The 24,855-nt window shown below is 42.7% G+C and overlaps 2 protein-coding genes across 3 annotated transcripts in view; both read right to left on the bottom strand.

The window, feature by feature from the left end:
* Nucleotides 1-3,401, bottom strand: part of cspg5a (chondroitin sulfate proteoglycan 5a) — a 58,623-nt gene extending 55,222 nt beyond the window's left edge. For both annotated transcript variants that reach the window (XM_085365866.1, XM_085365865.1), the window contains exon 1: nucleotides 3,059-3,401. In XM_085365866.1, the coding sequence (XP_085221992.1) occupies nucleotides 3,059-3,155 (97 nt within the window). In that variant the 5' untranslated portion in view covers nucleotides 3,156-3,401. The remainder of the gene's footprint in view (nucleotides 1-3,058) is intronic.
* A 13,420-nt stretch (nucleotides 3,402-16,821) lies between these two features.
* On the bottom strand, nucleotides 16,822-23,088 carry LOC146623305 (uncharacterized). The gene is made up of 4 exons (XM_085365868.1): nucleotides 22,383-23,088; nucleotides 21,627-21,824; nucleotides 21,020-21,230; nucleotides 16,822-17,074 (listed from the first exon to the last, which is right to left on the bottom strand). Exons 1-4 carry the CDS (start codon nucleotides 23,086-23,088, stop codon nucleotides 16,822-16,824), a joined length of 1,368 nt encoding a protein of 455 aa, XP_085221994.1.
* Between the last annotated feature and the right edge of the window lie 1,767 nt (nucleotides 23,089-24,855).

A 24,855-nucleotide genomic window follows, 5' to 3' on the forward strand; every position in this document is an offset into this window, starting at 1 on the left:
TTATGCCCGTGATATGAACACACTGTTCAGTGGATGTGTGTGGTTTCCATGGAGACCAAAAGGTGGAGGATGAGCGAGTGCAAAGCCATTGTTCACCAATAACCAGAGCATAGACGGAGTAAATTTTGTGTTGCTTGCTTTTTAAAATAAAGAGGCTGGACTGGGTTAGTGGAGTCATGGAGGGAGGATTTGGCTTGAAGATTAACCCAGTGCACATCAAAGATAATCTGTCAACATGCAGATATGTGTCAGCAGGCCAGAAGAGAAGAGACACTGAGAGAGGAGGGGGGAGATGAAGGGAGAGCATAAGATGAGGAAAGGCTGCGTAGATTCATGAGATTCATTACAGAAACAAGCGCTGGACACCGTTACGCCATCCATCACATATCAACCACCTGAAATGCTCATAGGGGATGGGACGACGGGAGAGACGGCGACATAAAAGTGTTAAACACACAAGAGGGAGGAGGATTGCAAATGGCCACGGGAGAGAAAGACGACAGCAAATGAGTGACGGGTTTCTGGTCGGCTGTCATCGTCTCAGCACAGTTGGCCTTGGTCGTCTGAGCATCAGTCACAGATGTGGGGCAAGCTGCCGCCTCCTTATTCACCGGTGAAGCGAGAAGATGTGATGATGATGATGATGTGCGTGTATGTGTGGATGGAGAAGGAGGAGGGGGAAGGATTGTTAGCCCAAGGTTGTTTTATGTTGTCTGCACCACATCAGCTGACCTGTTTTTGTTATCCATCCACTTAAGGTTGAGCTGACACCAAATGCCTGCTATAGTGTGGACAAAAGACCCTAAATGAGTTATTGGTACTCAAGTTGAGTTTAAGGTGATCAAACTGTATTTTATTACCCTAAAATTCTTAGCTTGACCCACAAAGGTGATGATGAACAACAGCTGCTGAACGAATTATATTTTCTTACTGACATTTGAGGGCTTAAGAGGTTGAATCATTAGCTCATTAGCACCTGGTGCTAAACTAATATGGTGAATTTGGGAAAGAATATATGTGTTTATCATGTTTAGCTCAAAGCAGTGCTGCCCCTACACTCTAAAACAGATGATAGTGTAGCTGTGAGGAGATTTTTTAATGATTCCACTGCAATAACTGATTAATATTGCCAAAAAGATTTAAGTTTGGAGTCGTGATGCAATATCAATACACACCTTTAAGGGAACTTCTTAATATTCTGACAAATGTGCATACAGCAAAGACACCACTGAGTTACTGCGCCCAGATTAGAAATAGTTCCAGCAAATAATTTTAGAGATGCATGTAGTTGAATGTTTTTAACTTTTAGGGGGGGGGGGGGGGGGGGGGGGGGGTTCCAGTTGTCCTAGAAAGCCTTGCAGCATTATTAATCCTCACATATAACTTTGCTTGGGATAAATACATTTAAAAAAATATTCATTTAAATGAATCTAAAGCTCTATCATCAATGTGCATTACATTGCATGGGTAAGGTTTGAAAAACTTTTAAAATCCTTTAAAAACTGGTTTTCATCATCACACTTTAGTGTGACAAAGCAGGAGAAACGGCCTGCTTGCATCCATGACATTAGTGCGGGAAACTGGAACAAAGGCTGCTGAATGAAATGACATAATTTGGTCGGAGGGTTAAGTCATTATTTTTGTTCGGCTGCTGCTGAATGTGTAGAAAGCTTCCAGACACATTTATGGATTTTGCTCAGTATTAAACAGGCGGACAATAAAATATGTGGCTTTAACCTCACAATCACACTCCATGAATTTCAGCGAGCGTTATGAAAGGAATCAGCCAGATTATATTAGATTATAACGCCAGACTGATTCCATCTCGTGCACGCTCCTGCATTATTAATCTGACAGCAATGTAGCTCGGCCGTGCGCAATGAATCTCGGACAAAGACACACACACACACAGGCAGAGGCAGAGAGCTTTCTTGTCTTTTTTAATGTTTTTTCCCCTTCCTCTCTGTGTATCAGAATGTCCGTTCAGATCCCTTCATGAATTATTCATCAGGTCCCCCCCGGCCCTAATCCTCGCCTTTGTGTCGCTGTAGTGCCAGTGCGCCTCCAGGGAACCGGTTTACTGCATCGACTGGACGCTGTCACTGCCACAAATCTCTAAATTCTCCCAAAAATGTTCCTGCTGCTGCTTAATGTGTGCCCGCAGTGCTCAAAGTGATGATTTACTGAGTTGATTTGTCGGTGACTGACGTCCAAAATGCCGCCGTGTCGGTGCATCGGCATGTCTTTAATGCTGGAGCCAGTTAAACGGTTTTTAAACCCTCCCCTGCTGCATAATGACTTACATTGCTTGCAACACTGAACACTGAGAACATATAGTCGTATACTTCTATGACATCCCCATATAAGCCCTTCCACAGACTCACGGTAATATTTTAACTTATGTCTTAACACCCCCTCTTGCGCCGTGTCCGTATGGGTTTAAATTGACCCAGTTGTTGCCTCCTCTGGTGTTTCCATAATATATTCACGAGGACTTAAATTGCCGACTCGTGCGTTTATCCTGACCTGATTTTGCTTTATGCCATTTTTGTTTCTCGTAGCATCTCCATGACATCCCCACTGGGACCTGTGTTCAATGGTGAGCTTTCCGTGACCTAATCAGGACATTTTCTCTCCTAAAATGTAAAGATTCACACGAAATTGCACAGGAAGCCCTACAGCGTGATGTCCAGGTGACAGCTGTTTTACTGTCAATAAAATGTATATATTTATTTAACATATAGCCCATTTTCGACGACGCATCCTCCGAAATCAGATTTATTTCAGATTGCATTGATTAGAAAATGACCAATAAAACGTTATTAATATGGCACCCAACTGTAGTCTATTGAGTGTGAAGTGTTGCCTAACCTACAATCAGAGCCTCACTGACCTCCTTTCTGGCTGCCCTGTGGGAGTGTGTTAAGGTACCCTGACTTGCTGCAGCAGCAAGAAATTTAACAAAAAAAAAGAAAGGAAGAAAGGGGAAAAAAAAGAAAAATCAAGGAATAAAACATTTTGAGGTGATTAAACTGGACAGTGAAGGGCAGTTTCTTACCGCGGACAGACAACGGGATCAAGTGCAGAGCCAGGACGCACGACAGCAGCGTTAGTCTCCAGCATCCCGTGCAAAAGATCGCTTGCTTCTCCTGCATCCTTGCTGTAGAGTGATAGGCTTTGATGGTCAGACGAAAGAAGAGAGAATCCTTTTTGTTATAATTTTAATAACAAGAGAGTTCGGTGGAGGTTGCAAAAAGTAATCCGGACAAGTGGAGCTGCTGATTTGCGTGCGGTCTAGACTCAAGCCTCCCCGCGCTTCTCCTCCATAGCCGCTTGGTCTCAGCTGTCTCCGCGTATCTGCTCCGTTCTTTCACTCGCTTGTTCAACGCAGTGAGGCTGGTTACGGCTCCATCGCCAAAAAGCGGCGGTCGGAGACGGCGGTGGTGGGGTGTTGGTGGTGGTGGTGGTGGAGGCGGGGGTTACTTTTGGGGGAGTAGACGCACGCCGTGGCTCGGTTTAGCTCGGAACGGATTGGTGCTTTGGGCACTTTGTGACTGAGAAGGGAACAAACGTACGGCGGTGTGCAGTGCGCTCGGCAGCCTTCTCATCATCTGGGGAGGAGAAAAAAGGGCCGGTGATGCCCCCCTCCTCTTCTTCCCTACGCCCCCATCCTCATCCCTCCTCCCTTCCCTCCCTCGTTCATTTCCCCTTGAAGTCTCCCTACTCCTACTCCCCTCATCCTCCGGTTTCCTAAAACTTTCCCCGACTTTTTCTATCGCCAAAGCCCTTTTATCCATCTTGCTTATCCATAAAACATTTTGTCTCCCCCCATGTATACATCTCCTACAATATTCTTCCTTCCCTCATATTCCATTTCGCCCCCTTTCCAGACCCTAAACCTCTACTTTTGCCCATTATTGCTGCCATCCTTACAATTTTCTCTGGCATTATTTTCCTCCTCACTAAGTCAAAAAAAAAAATCTTAAAACACAAACAGAACAGAGCAAGATGTATGGTAAAAGTTCAAAACAGTTAAAACGCTATGGATAATAATCTGTGCTTGACATAAATTGAAGTTCGCACAGCCCAGGCAGCTACAGGTTTAGTTTATGATTCCTAAAGAAGTGCTTTGACATCTAGGGGAAGCATCCATCCCCAAGTTATCAGCTAATCAGCTGTAGTAACTCACTAACTGATGGTACATTTACTGCACACATTTAGCTTGGAGGACTGATTCAGTCTCCTTCACTGAGCAAAGAGGCCTACTACACCTGATGCTGGTCTTTTGTTGCCTAAGCATCTCCCACTAGCACGCCAACCATTCCCAGTACTGCTGAATCTCCCACAGACCACATAAATCTGATGGACTACACTTTCCTCAAGCTTTATATATATATATATATATATATATATATATATATATATATATATATATATATATATATATATATATATATATATATGTTTAATCCTGGCAGCTTCCTCTTCTTCAAAATTCTTGTCTTTGTCTCTATTCTTTCTAAATCCATCCTCTCTCAAAACACATTCCCTCCTCCTTTCTCCATTCATTTTGAACTCTTTTTTCTCTAGTTCCTCATCCTAAGGCACTTGCCCTTTCCCCTTTTTTCTAAAAACAAGTGAATCCTTTTCTGGGTGACTCTTTTCTTCCTCTCCCAACTTTTCCACCTCATTTCATTCTTTTTTAAGGTCAACATGGAATGTTGTCTTCCCATTGTTGATGGTTTATTCTTTCCATACTGTTTCATTCACCTCTCTTCATCACCCCCTCTTTTTAATGCCTTTGTTTTTTGTCCTTCTTCCTCTGACTCATTATACATACATTAATTCATGTATTTATTGCAGAATATATCTCATTCTTCATTTTTCCAAAAACCTTTCCCATTCTTGTTAAAACCTTTTATTCTCATTCTTTAAGAAAGTTTCCCTCCTCTTCTTCACTGATTAAGTCAAAGCCTCCTTTTCCTTCAATAAACATTTTCTTCGATTTTCCACCTGCATCCCAAGACTTCTCACTTCTTCCCCGAGAGTCAAAGTTTTCCTCATCCATCACTCTTCCATTCCCACTTTTCTTTTTCTAAACTTTTCATCACCTCCACCCTCCTTCCAACCCTTTCCCACAGGTTGCGATCATTTGCTATTCATCTGATCATGCTGGATCTCAATAGAAGTGCACTCTTCACTCTGGCCACTTTTTTTCCGACGAAGGAGATCAGTCACTATCGAAGGAGCTTTACTTTCCTTTGTTCACTGCATATGCGTCTCAGAGAGAATGAGGTAGTTTGAGATCATGTTAAAAAAAAAGTGTAGTGCAGTCAAAACAACTAGCTTTGTTTGATGGTGTGACACAGAGACTCAAACAAAAGAGGGGGAGTAGGCCTAGAGGAGGGATGGGGGTGTCTGCGGTGAAAAGAGGGGGATGCACATGGTGATGAATGCCCAAGGGCCTTGGGGGTAATGATCGTGGTGGGGGTCGTGGGCATTCTTCCACACAAAAACAGCATAAAGGAAGAGAACGAGGCTGGGCAACAGGAGGTGTTTTGTGCTTGGGTGTGCATGTGTATTTATATTTATACATATATGTGTGTGTTCTTGTAACACTACTTGGCTGCTTATGTGCATCTGTGCATTTGAAAGCAGCAGCAATGGCAGATTTTGGATTTTTTACTAAATGTTTAGCAGAATAGAAAATGTGTGCAGTGAATTGTGAAAAGTGGGTCACAAGGACAACTTGGCAGCTTTGATTTAAATAATATAAAATATTACAGATCCAGCATGTAACAAAGACCTATCCTCAACCAAAATACTCTTCATCTCCCTCTCTCCTTCCACCTCCTGCAATGACCCACAGAAGCTTCAGTGTACTCATGACCACAACAATAATGCATCCACACTGCTGACCTTTCTGTTCATTTCAGCTTTCATCTGATTTTCTGGGCGACTGCTTTATCTATTCCACTGTGTGATGCCACTGACAGCAATGCTGGACAGAGAAGAAATAACAAAAGTTGCCCTATCTGGTATGAAAATTCATTTCTGGTGCATTTCAGAACAATCTTTCACCAAAACGAGATATCTCCCAAGTCTAATAAACTGGTTTATTTGCCTTTTCACCAGTGTTTTCTTCATCTCATTCAGCTGTTTGCATTAATGTTGTCAGTTGGCAGGCTGAATTATTGGTCCAAAATTCATCATTTTTATAAACTAATGATTTTGGAAGATGCAATAAAGGAGAACTAAGGTGTGCAAAGCAAGATTTCCACGCTAACAGTCTAAGCATGCTGGTGTTTCATGGGTATCATGCCCATAGTTTAGCAGGATAACATATCAGATATGGCCTATGGTGAATATGTAGCATTAGAGTTAGAATGAATCCTAATCAGGACCAAATCTCAAAGTAGAAAAACTAAAGAGTTACATTTCACAGATTTTTGTTTTCTCCACATTGTGAAGAGGTAACCTTAAGTTACCAACAATGAAGAGATTCACATTTTGGCAGATGTAGGTCAAGTAATTAATTAATAGAGAGGTAAGTAATAGTATGAAACAAAAAGGATTAGGTGTTATGCTGCTCTGATGAGTACTGCTTCATTTTCCTTATTTGTTTAATTTTTCTTATTGAGGAAACTGGAGCACAGCACTGTTGTCCTCGGGATTCCCATATACTTGTTTGCCATTCACCTAGGGACCATTTTTGACCCGAGGACAACACAAGGGTTACAATAGAACAAATTCCACAGAAGGCCTATACAGCAAGAAACCAGAGTTTGGTGACTATTTCATGGTTTGCCGTGACTTTCAGCTGGCTGTTGGGCACCAGATCTCGTGGAAATCTTTCCAAGAGTTGTTTTGATAATTGAATCAAAACAGCAAATGATCGACCTCATGATAGCACTTGGGGAACAAAAAGTCAATAAGATAAAAGGATTCTTATTCTGGGCACTCAAAATGTCCTCAATGTATTGTATGCATCATTTAAATCGGTGTGTAGAAACAGCACTGAGATAAAGTCGCACAAGTAAACATGGCAATTTCATAAAGCGTAATGTCATAAATCTGCTGTGAAAGGAGAATGTTCATTAAATTAGGATTAAAAATATAATTTAATATTTTTAAATTAAAAATCTTAAATGGTGGTGACTCAAATTTCCTGTTTGCATCAGTCGGAAACCCAGCTATTCATGAAAGTTTAATTGATCGCTAAAATTGTTGTTGAATTTCTAGTCAACAGGCTACTTGTTTACATAATTAAAAGTCTTCAAATGTACAAGAACTGGTATCACAGAAACTCCAACACAGTTTCTTTGGCAGCTGCAAACAAAATGTGTATCGATAGTAAGGTCTGATGTCTTCTGTTACAACGGGATAACCTTCATGTTCACTGTAAACAAGCACACAGATTAGGAACTACACATGAACATCAGCCTAATTCTGTCTGGACGTGTGGCATTTCCCACTGTTTTAGGGTCAATGCTTTCTACTATCGTGTACGTATCAGGGTCACGTGCTGTTGTTATGACAGTCCGGGCGCTTCTGTGTTATTAAACAGGAAACGGTGCTCATCAACACACAGATTAGGCCCATTTAATCTCTCGGTCAACCCCTGAAACAAAAGAAGCCTCCACCCCACCCCCATCCCCCCCGGCTCAGCACCTCTGATGGAATAATAAATGATATGGCATCCTGAGCATTACATTCTTCATCACCTACTCTTGTTTTCCTCCATCCTCCACTTGCTCTGTTGTCACAGTGCAAGCAGAATAATGAAAATCATTTCTAATAAAGTTGAACAACCAACGAGTTTCACATTTCCCTGCTGCAGTGTCATTTCCTTATCTAGAAGTTCCAGCCAAGAACAACATCCTCAAAATTTTGAAATAAAAGAGGAAAATATACACTTTTGGATGACTGGCTGGTGCATTATTCTTGCCCATAATAATAAAGAGAGAAATCATTTTAGGACATGTATGAAAATAACTGTGCTGGGGCTTTGTGAGGGGACACGTACCCTGCCAGTTTAAGTCAGCATCTGCACAAGGTAGATGTAGTTGTGACCCATAAAGCAAATTGCTCACTGGTGGTGTTCCAAACAACTGGAGCTTCCTGAAACAAACGCCACAGCAGTCTTGTAAGTAATTGCAGACCTGGGGTTATTGTATGACCTATATCTCCATACACGCAGCGTAAATTATATCCAGTCTCATTAGGTTACTTTGACAAAGGGTGACGAGAGCAGAATCTGGTTTTGAAACCAGGAGAATGCTGCTTGGCATACATGTGAAAATAAGATGCTGTTTCCTGACTTATTGTTACAGATTTTGTAAGTCAGTCTTTTTAGAGTTGATGCTCATTCATTTTCTTGCCTATATCCTAAAAAAAACATTTGTGGTCCAAAAAGATGAGGAATAATTACTGTGTTTGATATACTTACAGATTTCATTTGCATGAGTTTCACACATTAAAAACATAAATGCTACAGTGTGACTGTTTTTATTACACATTAAAACACAAACAAATAGTGTACATATTTCAGGAGGGTTTAGGGAACAGTGTTTGAACAATCTAACAGCAGCGGGAGGAAAAGACGTGCAGCGTTGCTCCTTTGAACTCTGTATGTGGAGCATCCGGTCACTGAAGGAGCTGTCCAGTGCTGTCAGAGTTTCATGCAGGGGGAGGGAGGCTTTCTTCCTCAGTGAAGACAGAGAGAGAGCTCTTCTCTCTCCCCACACCTCCGTTACATCCATTGAGCATCCCAAGATAGAATGTGCTGCACCAACAGACCACCGCAAAAGACCCTCAGCCAGATAGATACATTTTAAAAAGGCTTATGTAATAAAGTCCCAAATTTACCACGTATTAAAGTATTGTTATGACTACACAGTACTTGAAACCTAACAATAATTTGTTGTGTGCTGTATCTTTTGATACTTTATTTTTAGCAGAACAGCGTGGTTCAAAAAACAAACAGAGCATTTCAAACATTTCCCGTTTGTTTCCTGTTTGTAGACTACAGCAGCAATGTCTATCTCCAGATGGAGGCTCTCACCCATCTTCACATTTTCATTCACTTATTCTTCGTATAAATATCTTGAAATCATTCCTGTCAAAAAAACTTGGATCATCTCTCCCCATGTGGGATAAATTTTACTCCTTCTAATTCCAACCTGACATTTAGTATTGCCACTTCTCACGAATGTTTATTGTTTTGTTGCCTTTTGGAGCATTTTCATAGGATTATCTGATAAATATTGCTGTGAGGAAAAAACATCCAAGAAGTTTGTGCTGCAGTTTTGGTGAATGAAAATGTGTTTTATAAGCACGTAGCACTCATTAGAGGCCGTCTGTGTGATGTAGCTGCATAGTTTATGGACACAGCTAACCTATGTTAGCAATTTTGGCACTTTGACATGACCCTGACTCATTTGAAATGAGTCAGGGTCATGTCAAAGTGCTAAAATGGTCAAATGAGTCATATGACCATTTTTCAGATGTGGGTTAGGGGTTCAGATTGCCCTCACTTGGGTAAGGGGTCACACAAAGGTGATTAGCAACTCGATAGCTCAACCCAAGGTTTACCAGTCTAGCTACAAAAAACATGTAGTGTTCGCAGCATCTTTAAAAGTAATCTTTGCACAGAGGTCTGAGGCATCTTCCAGGAATGGTGGCACTGTTTTCCTGTGAACTGACTGTCAGTAAGCGGCTATTTCATATCTGTTGATCTCAAACATGGCCTGCTTCGGAGCACGTTAGATCAGCTCAGCTGAACAAGTTACCATGGTGATGGAATTCCCTTCATCATACCGACAACTCAGAGTTAACCCTGAAGTTATCCAGATAAGCTCAAATCCAGCTTCATAGTACAAGCTTCAGGTGCAGTATTGAGTGGATTTGCTTCACAGGGAGAGAATACAACAGGTTTCTTCTACAGGAAATCCACCTGATTCATGTCCAACATGCTCTAAACACCTGACAAAACTAAATCTATCTCAGTGAAAAGATGTTACATTTGTGGTGAACACAGGAACTTGGAAGCTCTGCGGAAATTAAAATTTAATGTACATCACTTCTGTCCTTGTCATGATCATTCAACAGATGTTTCATTTGTAGCCACATACACTCATTCATTTCAGTTAAATTTGAATTATGTACTGCAAATTAATAAAAAATAAACACTAATCTCACTTACCTTAAAAAACTTTATAGAGAAGCCAACAATCTCCTGTAAGGAAATACTTGACACCTGGGCATAAATATCAACCGATTTATCAGGAAAAAACCTCCAGCAGAACCAGGCTCAGTGAGAACAGCCATGTGCTCTGACTAAAGGTTAGGAAAAAGCGAGGATAGAGAAAAGAATGTAGAGAGATGGCAAACAGCATAACAAATACTTGGCAGGTTGGTGGGACCAGTCACCACAGATCGAGTAGTTCCAGAGTGAGAGAGACACGCTTGCCAGAAAGTACAGAGAGGTGGCAGAGAAGAAAAAGAACCAACCAAATCTAAGCTAGATTTAAATAATTTGTTTTCATTAGTTAATAAGACCCACTAAGAACTATAACACAATTAGGTAGAAATGATAAGAAAATCCATGCGGCTGTTTGTTTGAGTCACGAGAGGACTGGGGCCCATTCCATGACAGTGGCATGCCAGTTGTATGTAATATAAATTCATTTAAACTGTTAACTTAGACAAAAGCCAATCAAAATCTAATGTGCAATTTAAACTCTTATTGAGTTTAGAGTAAAAAATCCCCCTTTCTGTGATTGTTGGGTTTTCTCTGTATGTATTATTGTAGGGTCTACCTTACAATGTAAAGCGACTGTTGAGGCAACTGTTGTTGTGATTTGGTGCTATATAAATAAACTTGAATTGAACTGAATTGTAAAATCCAATGAGGTCAGTGTTGGAAGAAGAAATGCTGTGGATCACAGGAAGTTCCACAGCAGGCCAGAAGTTACAGAAGCTTAACTAAGGGAGGCTTAAGGGTCACCTGATCTAGCCCTAGCTAAACTCTGACATCTGAAGGCTTTGTCTCCCATTCTACTTTTGGAAACTCTAGGAAAAAAATAAGATTGCAATCTGAGAGCAAAGTGTTCAATTGATAAGATAGGTGCTAATATGACATCTAATATAATACTATGAGGTCTTAACAATATGATGGGACATGGTTATACAATGTTTTGTGGTGAGTAGAAGGATTTTAAGTTGAAATTTAGATTTTAGAGGAAGCCAATAAAGACAAGTCAAAATATGGGAGAAATATTATCTCCCCCTTCCCTGTCAGTGCTCTCGCTGCAGTGTTTTGGACAAACTGAAAGCTTTTAAGGGAACTTACAGAACAACCCAATAATAATGAATTATAAATGATTCCAAGAGTCCCCACAGTGCTGCTAGGGACGAGGGTAATGCCATCCAAGTCAGTATCTGGTTAGACACATTGTTTCTTCAAGGGCCAAGTACGAAAATTTCAGTTTTGTTTGAATTTAGAAGTAGGAAACTACAGGTCACCCAGGCCTGTATGTCTTTTAAACATGCCTGTAGTTTAACTGCTCTTTATCATCTGGCTTCACAGATAAATATACCTCTTTAAATAGCAATAAAAATTTAGGTTTTGCGTTTTTTTATAACGTTACTTAAGGGACGGATGTATGGAGCAAAGGTTATTGGTCTCAAAACAGGGCCCCATGAAACTCAATGACACTGCTGAATCTCTGTTTGCCCTTCTGTAAACGTCACTGTACACCACTGTCATGTCTGTAAACATCAGCTTTCATTCTTCTGTCCGTCTGTGACAAATTACCCCGACACTCATCTTCACCCACGTCACCCTGCCTTCACTCTCTTCTTTCCTCCGTTAAACACTGTCTGTTGTTTTGGATGGTTGACCCAAGGTATGGAAACTCGTCCACCTTCAATACCTCAATTCTTTGCATCGTCTTTGCTACATATATTACCTCTCCAGACTCTTGTCCACCTGCTCCCTGCTCTCACTTATGTTGTTGCAAACAACATAGTCCACAGAGACTCCTGTCTGGCCTTATTTGTTAACCTGTCCATCACCAAATAAGAAGGGCCTAAGAGCTGACACCTGATGATCTCATGGCCACCTTGAACCCATCAGTCACCCCTACCGCAAACTTGCAGTACCGCAGTTCCTCTCTTGACAGTTTATTATAGGCTTTCTCTAGAAGACACAGTGATGCTTCTTCTGACCTTGTCTATACTTCCCCAGTATCACTCTCAAAGCAAACATTGACTCTGTCTCTGCATGAAACCATACTGCTACTTACTGACCATCACGTCTCCTCTTAACCTAGCTCCCGCAACTCTTCCCCATATCTTCAAGGTATGCCTCCTCAGATGTATCCCTCTGTGGTTACTGCACCCCTGCACATCACTGTCCTCTCTCCTACACATCTTCATACCTCCACAGGCAAGTTATTTAGGCCAGCCACCTTCCAATTGACTAACTTTCCCTCATTTTCTTCATTCATCAGCGCCTCAAAGCACTCCATCCATCTTCTCAGCACGCTCACTTTACTTGTTAGTACACTGACATTTCTGTCCTTAATAACCCTAACCTGCTGCAGGTCTATTTCAATCATTAGAATGACTGTAGCAATAAAAATTAATGCAGAGTTAACTGAATCATTAATTTAACCAGAATAAATCCTCATCTGTATATCGTGGTTTAAATCATGACTCAAGTCATCACTATCACGTCATGCTTTCAAACAACATTGCAGTTTTCAGTCCACATCACTGACTACATGTGTGTAAAAGTCAGCTAAAGGACTATAGTGAAACAATGGCTTTGGGGGAGGAGACAAAAGATGAGAAAGAGAGGAAGGGAAGGGTGCAGTCTTTGTATCACTCCTTCACTCCACCAGCTCCTGTAGTGCTGTGAACAGCTGGCCTACTTTACCCTTCTCCATTTTTTATGATACTCACAGACACTTATTGGCACATACACAGTGCACACACAGGCACAACATTTATGCCCTTTTAAACATGCAGATACAGCAGTCAAATGTCAGCTGTGAAAACAGCATGACCAAATTATTAATAGACAATTATGTGGTTTGCATTATCAATATATTTAGACAGTGTACACTAGACTAGGTAGCTGGGGATCGGTCCGCCAAGGCCTCCGGTCCTGGCTGCCGCCTGGCACACAATGCACTCAACTCCTATGGCGCCTCCTGCGGGTGATGGGCCTGCAGGAAGATGTGCCCATGTCCCTTTTTCAGGCTGTGCCTGGCCCTCAGGCACCCTCCCCAGGCCTAGTTCCAGGGCAGGGCTCCGGTAACCCTATCCCAAGCAGGGTGAACTGTTCCCTTGATGTTCTACTCACAGGGGTCTTCTGAATTGCTCTTTGTCTGGTCCCTCAGCCAGGACCAATTTGCCATGGGAGACCCTACCAAGGGGCAAAAGCCCCCAGACAACATAGCCCGTTGGATCCCTGGGACACACAAACCCCTCCACTGCAATACGGTAGCAATTCAGTGATTTGATGATCAATTTTGTAATCGTATCACCAGACCTGCACCTCCATTGCCAAAGCCGCTTCACTGAGCTGCGATCGCAAGGTGATGAAGGGAGCCACCAGGCTAAAGGAGTCGTCTTATCGGGCTTGGTTAGCCTGTGTTGTCTTGGTCGACACGTCTCTACAATGTTGCGTGGAGATCAGGGGCGGTACCTCTGGATTGGCAGACTGGGGTGGTGGTTCCCATTTTTAAGAAGGGGGACCGGAGGGTGTGTTCCAGCTATAACACTCCACAGCCTCCCTGGGAAAGTCTATGCCAGGGTGCTGGAGAAGAGGGTCCGTCCATTAGTCGAACCTCGGATACAGGAAGAACAATGTGGTTTTCATCCTGGTCGTGGAACACTGGACCAGCTCTTTATCCTTCTATACCTGAGGGTGCATGGGAGTTTGCCAAACCAGTCTACATGTGTTTTGTGGACTTGGAGAAGGCATTCGACCGTGTCTCTCAGCGTGTGCTGCAGCAGGTGCTTCGGGAGTATGGGGTGTGTGGCCCGATCCTTATACAACCGTAATAAGGCTTTGGTCCGCATAGCTGGCAATAGAGGTGTTTCAGGTTAGGCTATTGTTGACTACTACTGACTATTGTTGAAGAGTTCCCTTAAATTTTGAGTCAACATCTAAACAGTTTCACTAGCTGCCATATGAAAAATGCTAATCCTACTGCTAGTAGTGACCACAGATTTGTAGTGGCCTAAAATTAACTGCAAAACACTTGCAGGTAGCATAGGATTTTAATTTATCTATATACCTGTGCAGCTGGTTGGAGGCTATTGGAGAAAGGCATTTAAAGTCATCACAGAGCGGTGCCAGTGGCCTCACATGGTGACCTGCCAGGCAAACTGCTTGTTGCCACAGGCAGTGTAACAACTGAGCCTTTGCTATGGCAACAGTCTCCTCCAACAAAAGGGCAAAGACCTGTGGCGCTTTCAGCTGGTGCAGGATTTAGAGAGTGTACAAACGGATACACATGGCTCAATGCACTCAGTTTTCAGCAGTGATGAATACACACAAAACTGTTGAAACACAGCAAATATTTTTTTTATTACTTTTTTATGTTACTGCATGGTTTGGATTACTTGCTATGAGAAAGTTGTGACCTTAAGTCTGACCTTAATTTCAACACCAAACTCTTTTTTGGCCAACTGTGATTATTTCTGAAGCCCTAAAATACTTGGTATCCAAGACATGGTGAGTCATGAGTTTGTGAACTCAGCTGAAAATGTGCTAAACATGGATAGCACTAATAAGAAACTGTAGCAACCAAGAACGACAACTTATTAGTGGCACTACACTGCAGCATATGAATAAGGAAAAGACCTCATGCACTGCAGCTTACTGCACTTAACAAGTAGACATCCCCCCCAGCATATCATCTGAGTGTCCACATGAATTTATGTAACAATGTAGTTAAGAAATATGGACAAAGCAACAGGAAAAAAAACACTGCAGTGCATTGAAGCGTTCCTGTTCCTGAATAACGAGTCTGTTTTGAAAATAAAGGAATAGAAAGTGTAGATACTTGTGTCAAAATTTTGGGAGTAAAAGTAAAAAGTAAATACTCAAGTAAAAATACCTGAAAATTCTACTTAAGCCCAATTACAAAGTATTTTTACTTGTATTTGTTACTTTGTACTTCGTCTCTAACTTTGTCTTACTCATTTCATATTTAAACTACTGCAGTCTTCTACATTTGACTTATGAGAAAGACTTTTGTCAGATAACTGCATCTGTGTGTGTAATTTATACTCATGTCTGGCAAATACCTAAATAAGACCGCTTTGTGTGTAATTGGATCTTTAAAACACGTGTGTAAGCATGTAAGGATGTGTTAGGGAAGGTGATGCTTCTCATTGTTGAGGCCAATTAAAGGAGAACCAAATCATGTCTTGTTTCAAGCATCTACTCACTCAAGTCTGACATTTAAAGAACAAAATACATTTTTTATTGTTTTTGAAGTATTTTTTGTTCATACAACAACTGGGCAAGCTTGTGTGAACAGCAGGACAGATCATCGCTATCCCTGTCTCATCCATCCTGGAGATGATCAAACAGCACTACATCCACAGCGTTTCCAGCATCATGTAGGACACCTTCAGTGGTTCCCGCTGAGTTTTTTCACTCTTACCATCAGGGAGGAGATATAAAAGCTGCCCCAAAACAAAAACTTTTATGTTTCTCATGGCTAGGTGCTTGATTTTATACTTGCAAAAAAAGAAAAAGAGGATTCAATCAAACAATACAATTCTTCAGAAAAAAGGGCTTGTATAAAAAAAAAAAAAAAAACCAAAATAAAAAATATAAAAGTTCACACAACTTGTAAAAATTGTTTAACAAACACACATGCTTGGATCGACCATTCAAAAATAAGCACTGAATTAACATTAACAATCTGTAGCATTTCAGTGGAGCTACAAAGAAGCAGCTTCTTGCCTTTTCAATTCAGTTTGCTTGCTACTCAGTTTTGATGCTAATGGTTTGGGTTTGTTTTGTACTTTTGTTATTTGCTTTCATTCTTTGTGCCAGAAACAAATAGATTATAATAACAGTGACTTCAGTTTTTCCAGTTCATTAAAAAAAAAAAAAAAAAAATCAGCCAGAGCAAAATCAATATGCAAACAGATCTATCATTTCTCCCTGTTTAAGAAAAAAGAAAACTACCTTAAATGACCGTAAACGCAAAAACAAAATTAAATTTAAGGAAACTGATCTACAATTCATGTAAATCTAGAAAGATTATAATCCTCTACAAAGATCTACAACACAGCTCATGTAAATTCACCTCCTCATGCACTGGAAAAAGCTTTCTGATTAGGCCAACAGTTCAATAACTCCTCTGCAGTAATGTGGCTTTTTTGTTGGCTTTGAAATATACATTTCAAGACTTTCCAGACTGCTCACATTTAGGGTCCTGCCTGTTAAGGGTGGTTTAAAGCTCACATGTCACATCCACTATCGCGCACTGGTGTTGCTTCGGCCGGTTGTGCAAATCTAGATTTTTGTAACATGTAACACTGCGTTGTGCTGCTGTGGCTGCCGCTGGGTTACAGACATCAGTGTATGATTGTATGATCGTGTCAGAATTCAGATTATAGTGAGCGTGATGTTGCAATAGTTTGAAAACATAAGACTTTGTGGGAAAAAGAAAAAAATCTCTGCAGTGTCTCAGAGTCTGGTTGACGTCAGATGACAGTGTTGTCTGAATGTCAGTGTCTATCATTCAGCTTCATTTGGCAACCTGCGGCTTAACCGCGGTGTCTTTACTCCCCTTCCCAAACACAATCACATTCTTGAAAAAGGTTTCTTTGTCGCATTGTGGTGATGATGTTGATCCTGTTCTCGGACAGCTCCTGCAGCTCTCTGATCAGCTCCTGCAAAGACGGACTCGGCCAGGGGTGGTCGTTGCGGTCACTTTTGAGAATGTACGAGCGCTCCACGATCAGCTCCAGCTGCTCGAGGTGTTTGAGATTGCTGAGGAGCAGGAGGTCACTTTTTGGTTCCTCAAGGAAATATCTAGAAAAAGGGCAAAAAATATATGTTTTAGACTCCTGATAGGAAGATCTGGTGCTGGGGCAACTGGAAACCCAGAAAGAAAAAAGAAAAATTTGATGACTCTTTCCAGCAGATTAATGTTTGGGTTGTATTTAAGAAAATGCTGCAACATAGTTTAAAGTTCTAGTGCCTTTGTTAAATAAATGAAGCAAGTTTAAGCCACCAACATTTTTTTTTTTTTAAATTGTCAGTCAGTACTGCATGAAGGTAATCGATTAAATGTAATCTGTAATAATTTCACTGAGCAATGTTATAAGATAAGATAAGATAGAACTTTATTAATCCCTCGGGTGGGTTCCTCTGGGAAATTCGACTTCCAAAAAGCACAGCAACGACCGAAGTTACAGTTACAGAATTGAGAGATATATATATATATAGCTATATATATATATATATATATATATATATATATATATATAGCAGCTGGATAGCGTAGTGGTTAGACTACACGCCTTTGGAACAGAGGATCGCAAGTTCGATTCCTGCCTGGGGCGTCTGTATCCAGTAAGGGTCCTAAGGCTAGACCCCCTATGCTAAGCGAGCCTACCGCAGACATGAGCGAGACAGATAAATATGAAGGCATGCCGGCTCGGACGTCGCCCGGATCAACAAGGTCCGCGTCAGGTGTTGAGGAACCAGGGCACCCTGACGAAAAGTGGGCTACATCGGTGGGCAAGAGACGAAAACAGGGCGAAGAAAGCTCCTTACCATGCATGGAGGGTTTCACCCCAAATCCAGCACCCTGAGGCTGTACGCTAAGCGGAAGGAAGGGGGCCGGGGACTGGTGAGTGTCAGCACCACAGTCCAGGATGAGACAAGGAACATCCAAGAATACATTGGGAAGATGGCCCCAACTGACCGAGTGCTCAGTGAATACCTCAGGCAGCAGAAACCCAAGAAAGAGGAGGTAGACGAGGAACCATCATGGAAGGACAGGCCCCTGCACGGTATGTACCACCGGCAGATAGAGGAGGTGGCTGATATCCAGAAATCCTACCAGTGGCTGGACAAAGCTGGACTGAAAGACAGCACAGAAGCACTAATCATGGCAGCACAAGAACAAGCTCTGAGCACAAGATCCATAGAGGCTGGGGTCTATCACACCAGGCAAGACCCCAGGTGCAGGCTGTGTAAAGATGCCCCAGAGACAATCCAGCACATAACAGCAGGGTGCAAGATGCTAGCAGGCAAGGCATACATGGAACGCCATAACCAAGTGGCCGGCATAGTGTACAGGAACATCTGTGCCGAGTATAACCTGGAAGTCCCGAGGTCAAAATGGGAGATGCCCCCAAGGGTGGTGGAGAATGAGCTAAGATCCTGTGGGACTTCCAGATACAGACGGACAAAATGGTGGTGGCTAACCAACCGGACATAGTGGTGGTAGACAAACAGAAGAAGACGGCCGTAGTGATCGATGTAGCGGTTCCGAATGACAGCAATATCAGGAAGAAGGAACACGAGAAGCTGGAGAAATACCAAGGGCTCAGAGAAGAGCTCGAGAGGATGTGGAGGGTGAAGGTAACGGTGGTCCCCGTGGTAATCGGAGCACTAGGTGCGGTGACTCCCAAGCTAGGCGAGTGGCTCCAGCAGATCCCGGGAACAACATCGGAGATCTCTGTCCAGAAGAGCGCAGTCCTGGGAACAGCTAAGATACTGCGCAGGACCCTCAAGCTCCCAGGCCTCTGGTAGAGGACCCGAGCTTGAAGGATAAACCGCCCGCAGGGGCGTGCTGGGTGTTTTTGGTTTTTTTATATATATATATATATACACACATACATATATACACACACACACACACACACACATACACACACACATATATAAATACAGAGACAAATATAAATAAAATATACAAAGGGGATAAATAGAATAAATAGGAATAAAAAATAAAAAATACAAGTGAATTGCACATTTCAAGTATTGAGTCTATTGCACTGTTGACTATTTACAAAAAGTATTGCACAAGGTATTGTACAGTGAGGTGAAGAGGCACTACAGCTTAGTTGTTCCCCCCTCCTTTGTCCTCCTGTTTCCCCTCCCTCTCCCCTCCAGAGAGGAGTTAAACAGTCTGATGGCGTGTGGGACAAAGGAGTTTTTAAGTCTGTTAGTTCTTGTCTTGGGGAGAAGCAACCTGTCACTGAACAGACTCTTCTGATTGTTTATGGCCGTGTGCAGAGGATGCCCAGCATTGTTCATAATGTCCATCAGTTTCTTTAATGTCCTTTTCTCTGCCACTGTCACCAGAGTGTCCAGCTTCATGCCGACCACAGAGCTAGCCTTCCTGATCAGTTTCTCCAGCCTGGATGAGTCCCTCTTTGCTGTGCTGCTCCCCCAGCACACCACAGCATAGAAAAGTACTCCAGCAACCACCGACTGGTAAAACATCCTCAGGAGCTTCCTGCAGATGTTAAAAGACCTCAGCCTCCTGAGGAAGTACAGTCGGCTTTGGGCTTTTTTATACAGGTGCTCTGTGTTGCATGACCAGTCCAGTTTATTGTCCACCCACAGCCCGAGGTACTTGTACTTGTTGACCACCTCCACCTCCTCCCCCTCTATCTGAACCGGCAGTGGACCTTCTCTGGACCTCCCGAAGTCCACAACCAGTTCCTTAGTCTTTGAGGTGTTGAGTTGCAGGTGGTTTGTGTGACTCCATGCGACAAAGTTCCTCACCAGACTTCTGTACTCCTCTTCCTGATCATCCCAGATACACCCCATGATGGCCGTGTCATCTGCAAACTTCTGAATATGGCATAATTCAGAGTTGTAGCAGAAGTCAGAGGTGTACAGGGTGAAGAGAAGAGGGGACAGCACAGTTCCCTGTGGTGCTCCTGTGCTGCTGACCACAGTGTCAGACGTGATGTCCTTCAGCCTGACGTACTGTGGTCTGTCGGTGAGGTAGTCGGAGATCCAAGCCACCAGGCAGGGGTCCACCTCCATCCTGTTCAGTTTTTCCTGAAGCATACAGGGCCGGATGGTATTAAAGGCACTGGAAAAGTCAAGAAACAGTATCCTGACCGTGCCTTTTCCCCCATCCAGGTGTGAGTGGGCTCTGTGTAGGAGGTACAGGATGGCATCCTCCACTCCGACACCCGCCTTGTATGCAAACTGTAGTGGGTCCTGGGCATGTTGTACCTGTGGTCGGAGGAAGTTGAGGAAGAGCCGCTCTAGAGTCTTCATAAGATGTGACGTCAGTGCCACCGGTCGGAAGTCATTCAGCTCATTGGGCCGGTTCTTTTTGGGGACCGGGACGATGCAGGATGTCTTCCATAGGGCGGGCACTCTCCCCAGTCGCAGACTGAGGTTGAAGACTCGTTGTAGCGGCTCCCCAAGTTCAGCAGCACACGCCTTTAGCATCCTAGGACACACCTTGTCTGGGCCTGCTGCCTTTCTGGGGCGAAGCTTCCTCAGTTGCCTCCTGACCTGATCCACTGTGACACTGGGAGATGTTTGGGAGGAGGGGAGGGGGGGAGATGTCTTGCTGCTGAGAGAGGGATTGGAGGAGGGGGGTGTCATGGTGTCAGGAGGGGGGGGGGAAGCGAGGGAGGCAGGAGAGTGGGGAGAGGACTCTGTAGTGAAGGTGAGGGTGAGGGTGGGGGGGTTGTGGGCTGGTCAAACCTGTTGAAGAAGTTGTTGAGTTCGTTTGCCTTCTCCACAGTCCCCCCCACTGTGCTTTTCTTGGTGTTGTGGCCTGTGATGGTTTTCACACCATTCCAGACCTCCCTCATATTGTTCCTCTCCAACTTCTGCTCCACCTTCCTCCTGTAGGTGTCCTTTGCTTCCCTCAGGCAGCGTTTCACCTCCCGCTGTGCTGCCTTCATCTCCTCCTTCACTTTGCTCCTGAAAGCCTTATCTATCTACAATAACAATAAATACTAAATAGAAAATAAAAATCTGCCATCTCACCGTATCCTGAGAGTCTTGAGCTGAGGAAATAGTGAGGGAAGCTTTTTGCAGAGACTGCCGGAGAAGCGGTTCTGATGCATGTCGAGGTGCTCAAGTTTCTTGACTTTCTTCACGATGAAGCATAAATCCTTGAGTGATATGATCACTCTCAGCACCAGCCTGGTCACACGGGGTGGAAAAATGGTTGTATAGAAAGCAAGAGGATTCCCACCTAGACAGACAGAAATCAGAAGAGTTACAGGAGGCAGTTTTGGCCTAAAGCTTGATCTTTTGCTTTTTCTTAAATTTTATTTGCTTCTTACTTTTACAAACAGGAAGAAGGAACAGGCAACACATGGGACAAACAAAGTTTTCATCCCCCGTTTTCTGATCGAGAAAATTTCTCCTACTAACTAAGGATGTATACAGCATCAGAGTATTCACTAAAATGCTGGCAGGCAACCTTTACACAAATACTAATACCTGCTTTTTAAAATTAAAATAATGAGTACTATTTGTAGTGACTTATGTGGCTAGTCTGTGTTACTGCTTTATTTTGTATATCAGGTCAAATTTGCGAAACTAAACTAAAAAAACCAAAAACACATTGAACAATGGTGACACTCACCAATGATTTCCAGTGATTCTAGCTGATACAGATAACTCAGCCAGGACTCTAGACGACATTTGACGCCAATTTTTAGGTACCTATAGCGAACAGTCAGTGACTTCAGTGAGGTCAGTCCCCTCAGCGCGTTCTCAGACAGCATGGTTTCTGGGTAATTCACCAACTCCAGAGAAGTCAGTGCTGGGCCACCATACGCTTCTATAGGACCAAATAATGGGAGCAAGTTAGTCAAACGTTTGCTAATAATTTGGCACAGTGGCTGATCTAACTGTCCCACCACTACAGGCTTAGGTAGTAAGTAAAACTCTGAATGGTGACTGATCAGTAAAGGACATCTTTAGTTAAGTTTATTAAGACCCTCATTAGTTGCAGCATCATAGCAGCTATTCTTCCTCGTGTCACATGTGATCCAGCAACTCTTAGCAAGTTGACTCCTTTAGGAAAAAACTATGATAAACAGTATCATTCACTCTGTACTCAGTAATGTCTTTTATGCTGCAAGTTAGATACATTGCTAATAAATGTATGAAATTACTGAAAGCTGTCTGATTTTTTGACCCGCTGAGTCACAAAATACATTTGATCCAGTTACACAGCAGCTGTAAATGTTGTTTGGGAAGCAATTTAGCAGGTAAACCCACATGTAAAGTGTGATTTTCTTTTGATAAATGCTATTTTAATATTTCAGGTGAAAAAAAAAAATGTATACTGGTTCTGATGCAGGGTTATAAAATGCTGTAAAGACACTAGACTTACCTGGGTCTTCTGGGTCTGGGGGATAAAAGTAGTCGTCGGGCAGTGGCACTGGGTTCTCTGTAATCTCCCAGGATAAGTGTTTCAGCTTCTTTAGGTTCAATAGCAAGTTATGGAAGGCCTTAGATGGCACTGGTGCCACCACCTGCAGCTTTGCTTCAGCCTGCTGGTGAAACAGCAAATATTCCAGATTGAACAAGCGTGACACGCTGTTTACGAACTCAGCAGTGCTTGGCAGCTGGATGTTACACACACTCAGGTGAGTCAGCCGCTCTGCTAGCTGCCCAGTCTGACACTGCTGTAGCATTGGCTCGCTCCATGTGGCGTTTCGTATCCCGAGAGTCTTCAGGTTGGGGAAATCAGGCAGGTTGTCCACATTTTTCTTCTTGTAATGCTGCTGTGCCTCCATGCAGACAATAGTGGTGAGCCGTGGGAGGGACTTCACAAGGTGTTTCCAGTCTTTGGGCCTCAAACGTTGCACTGCAACATGGGTCACCCTGCGATACTTTAGTGTGTCCCAGAATCCAGCTGTGTAGCGTGGAAAGTTGGATAGGACCACCATGTGGTTCCGCCATAGGCATGGGTGGTCAATCAGCTTTTTGAGGACTTTGCAGCAGCAGCGTACCCTGTGCTTTTCCTGTGTGCTCAGGTAGCTGAACACCATGACCCAAACTTCGGGTGGCAGATGTGATAGCCACTTGACCCTCATGTTGACTTGTTGGAAGCCTCAGCTCCAGGCCTGTTTAACGCTCCTTTGGCCTAAAACCCTGCCTTCAAGTTTTCGAAGGCAGGCTGCACCTGAAAAGTTAAGAACAATAACACTTTTACCATCCAGACTAAAATAATACAAAGAAGATACACAGAACTCGCTTAAGCCATCTCTCAAATAAGTTTATTTTTGGCCAGTTACTCAAGAAAGTCTCTTGATGCATGCTCAGCCGGACAAGGTCTGTTCAGTGGAGAAATGTTTCTCCACTGAACAGAATCAACTTTTTGGTATTTCCTTACCTGGCTGTAGTCGAAGGACTATTTTAACACATCTCTTTAGTGGATATATATAGTTCAAAAATAATTGTGATTTCTTACCTGGTAGAAACTCCTGGGAAAAATAAATTTGGTCTTATGCCTTCAAAAAACACATCCCCATGATCCAAAAGGCCAGAGGCAGAAGCTTTTCCAGCCTGCACGCTCAGAGTCAAATGAAAATGAATGAGTATCTCTGGTCTGTGACTCTTAAAAAGCTTGCTGGTACTTGATTAACATACGACTCCATGATGTAATAATACCTGCACATCCTGTTTATCTACAGGTTACTATCTACATGTGACCTTAGTAATCAGCCTCTTGTATTGTCCCCGAGTCTTGATTTTGTCACTAATCCTTTGTGTAGCGACAGACTCCTTGATCACCCAGATTTAAACCACACCTCAGTGATTGATTGCTGTCCTCTCCCTTCCTCCTCTGCAACATCATAAAAGTAAGGCTTTGGGAGTAGTCCAGGGTCGCTGTGTCTGAAAGCCCACCGTAAGCTTCAACAGTTCACACCTACCTACACCCTTATTCATGCGTTCCAAAGCACTCACCTCTTGGCTGGGGGTGTCAACGAGTCTCATATGACCTCAACAACAACTCTTGATGGCTGAAGCCCCACAAAAGAGTTAATGTCTGAATATCTAAACCCGTCAGCCATTTTCTTGCAGACAAAGCAGCCAGAAATTTTTCTAGGCAATGAAAGACAGATGTTCATTTGAGAACACAAATGCTCATTACAGTCAGATCAGAAAAGAGTGATTAATCTGCCAGCTCCTGAAAAAAGTCTGTCCAAGGATGTCCAGCAGTGGTAATGGGTCTGAGACAACCTCTGACATGACCTGATTACTCAAACATTATTGGCAGTTCTTGTGTGAAAGAACTGTTAAAATAAAATACCTTGAAGGATGTAAACAACTACAAAAAGACATGACTGGACTACAACAAGATACAAAATGTGTCCAGTTCTCTCTGTGATCACATTTGCAGTGATGTGTATAAGTGTTGGCAAACAAATGTTGCTCATCTATGCAGCACATCTTGAGCACTCCACTGATTATGAAGTGGAGAAAGAAAGTTTATTTACAGTCCATGTAAAGTACTCAGCCTGTACTCTATTACTTACGTATTAGGAGGCTAAATCTTAACATCTAACAAAACTTTATAACACTCAAAAGTCAGAAGCCAAAAAGCTGAGACTATTTAGTCCTATCATATCCATCCATTTTGTTCAGTCTGTAGATGGTTTCTGCAAGCTGATAATTATAGTGCATGTCAGCTCAAACAACATTTTTTATTCTGCAGTTTGTGTATAAATATATTTCATGTCTTCAGAGGAACCCAAGTGATGATGACTTTAACGCTCATTCAGTGTGTTTCCTTCCATAATAACACAAAGAGGTCTAACAGAATAAACAACCATGTTTTCCTACTGAAACTGATCCAA

The sequence above is a fragment of the Diplotaxodon limnothrissa genome, linkage group LG11, assembly GCF_057381915.1.
Source record: "Diplotaxodon limnothrissa isolate DT_005_m linkage group LG11, D_limnothrissa_male_GT1.1, whole genome shotgun sequence".
Classification (NCBI taxonomy): Eukaryota; Metazoa; Chordata; class Actinopteri; order Cichliformes; family Cichlidae; genus Diplotaxodon; species Diplotaxodon limnothrissa.

Bases quoted from the DNA above. Each gene is read 5' to 3' on its own strand.
- LOC146623305 (XM_085365868.1), bottom strand. From the start codon at position 23,088: ATGAGGGTCAAGTGGCTATCACATCTGCCACCCGAAGTTTGGGTCATG. The intron at 21,231-21,626 runs GTGAGTGTCACC...CTGTCTGTCTAG, and splicing joins AGAATCACTGGAAATCATTG to GTGGGAATCCTCTTGCTTTC. The intron at 17,075-21,019 runs GTGAGATGGCAG...CCCTTTTTCTAG, and splicing joins CTCAAGACTCTCAGGATACG to ATATTTCCTTGAGGAACCAA.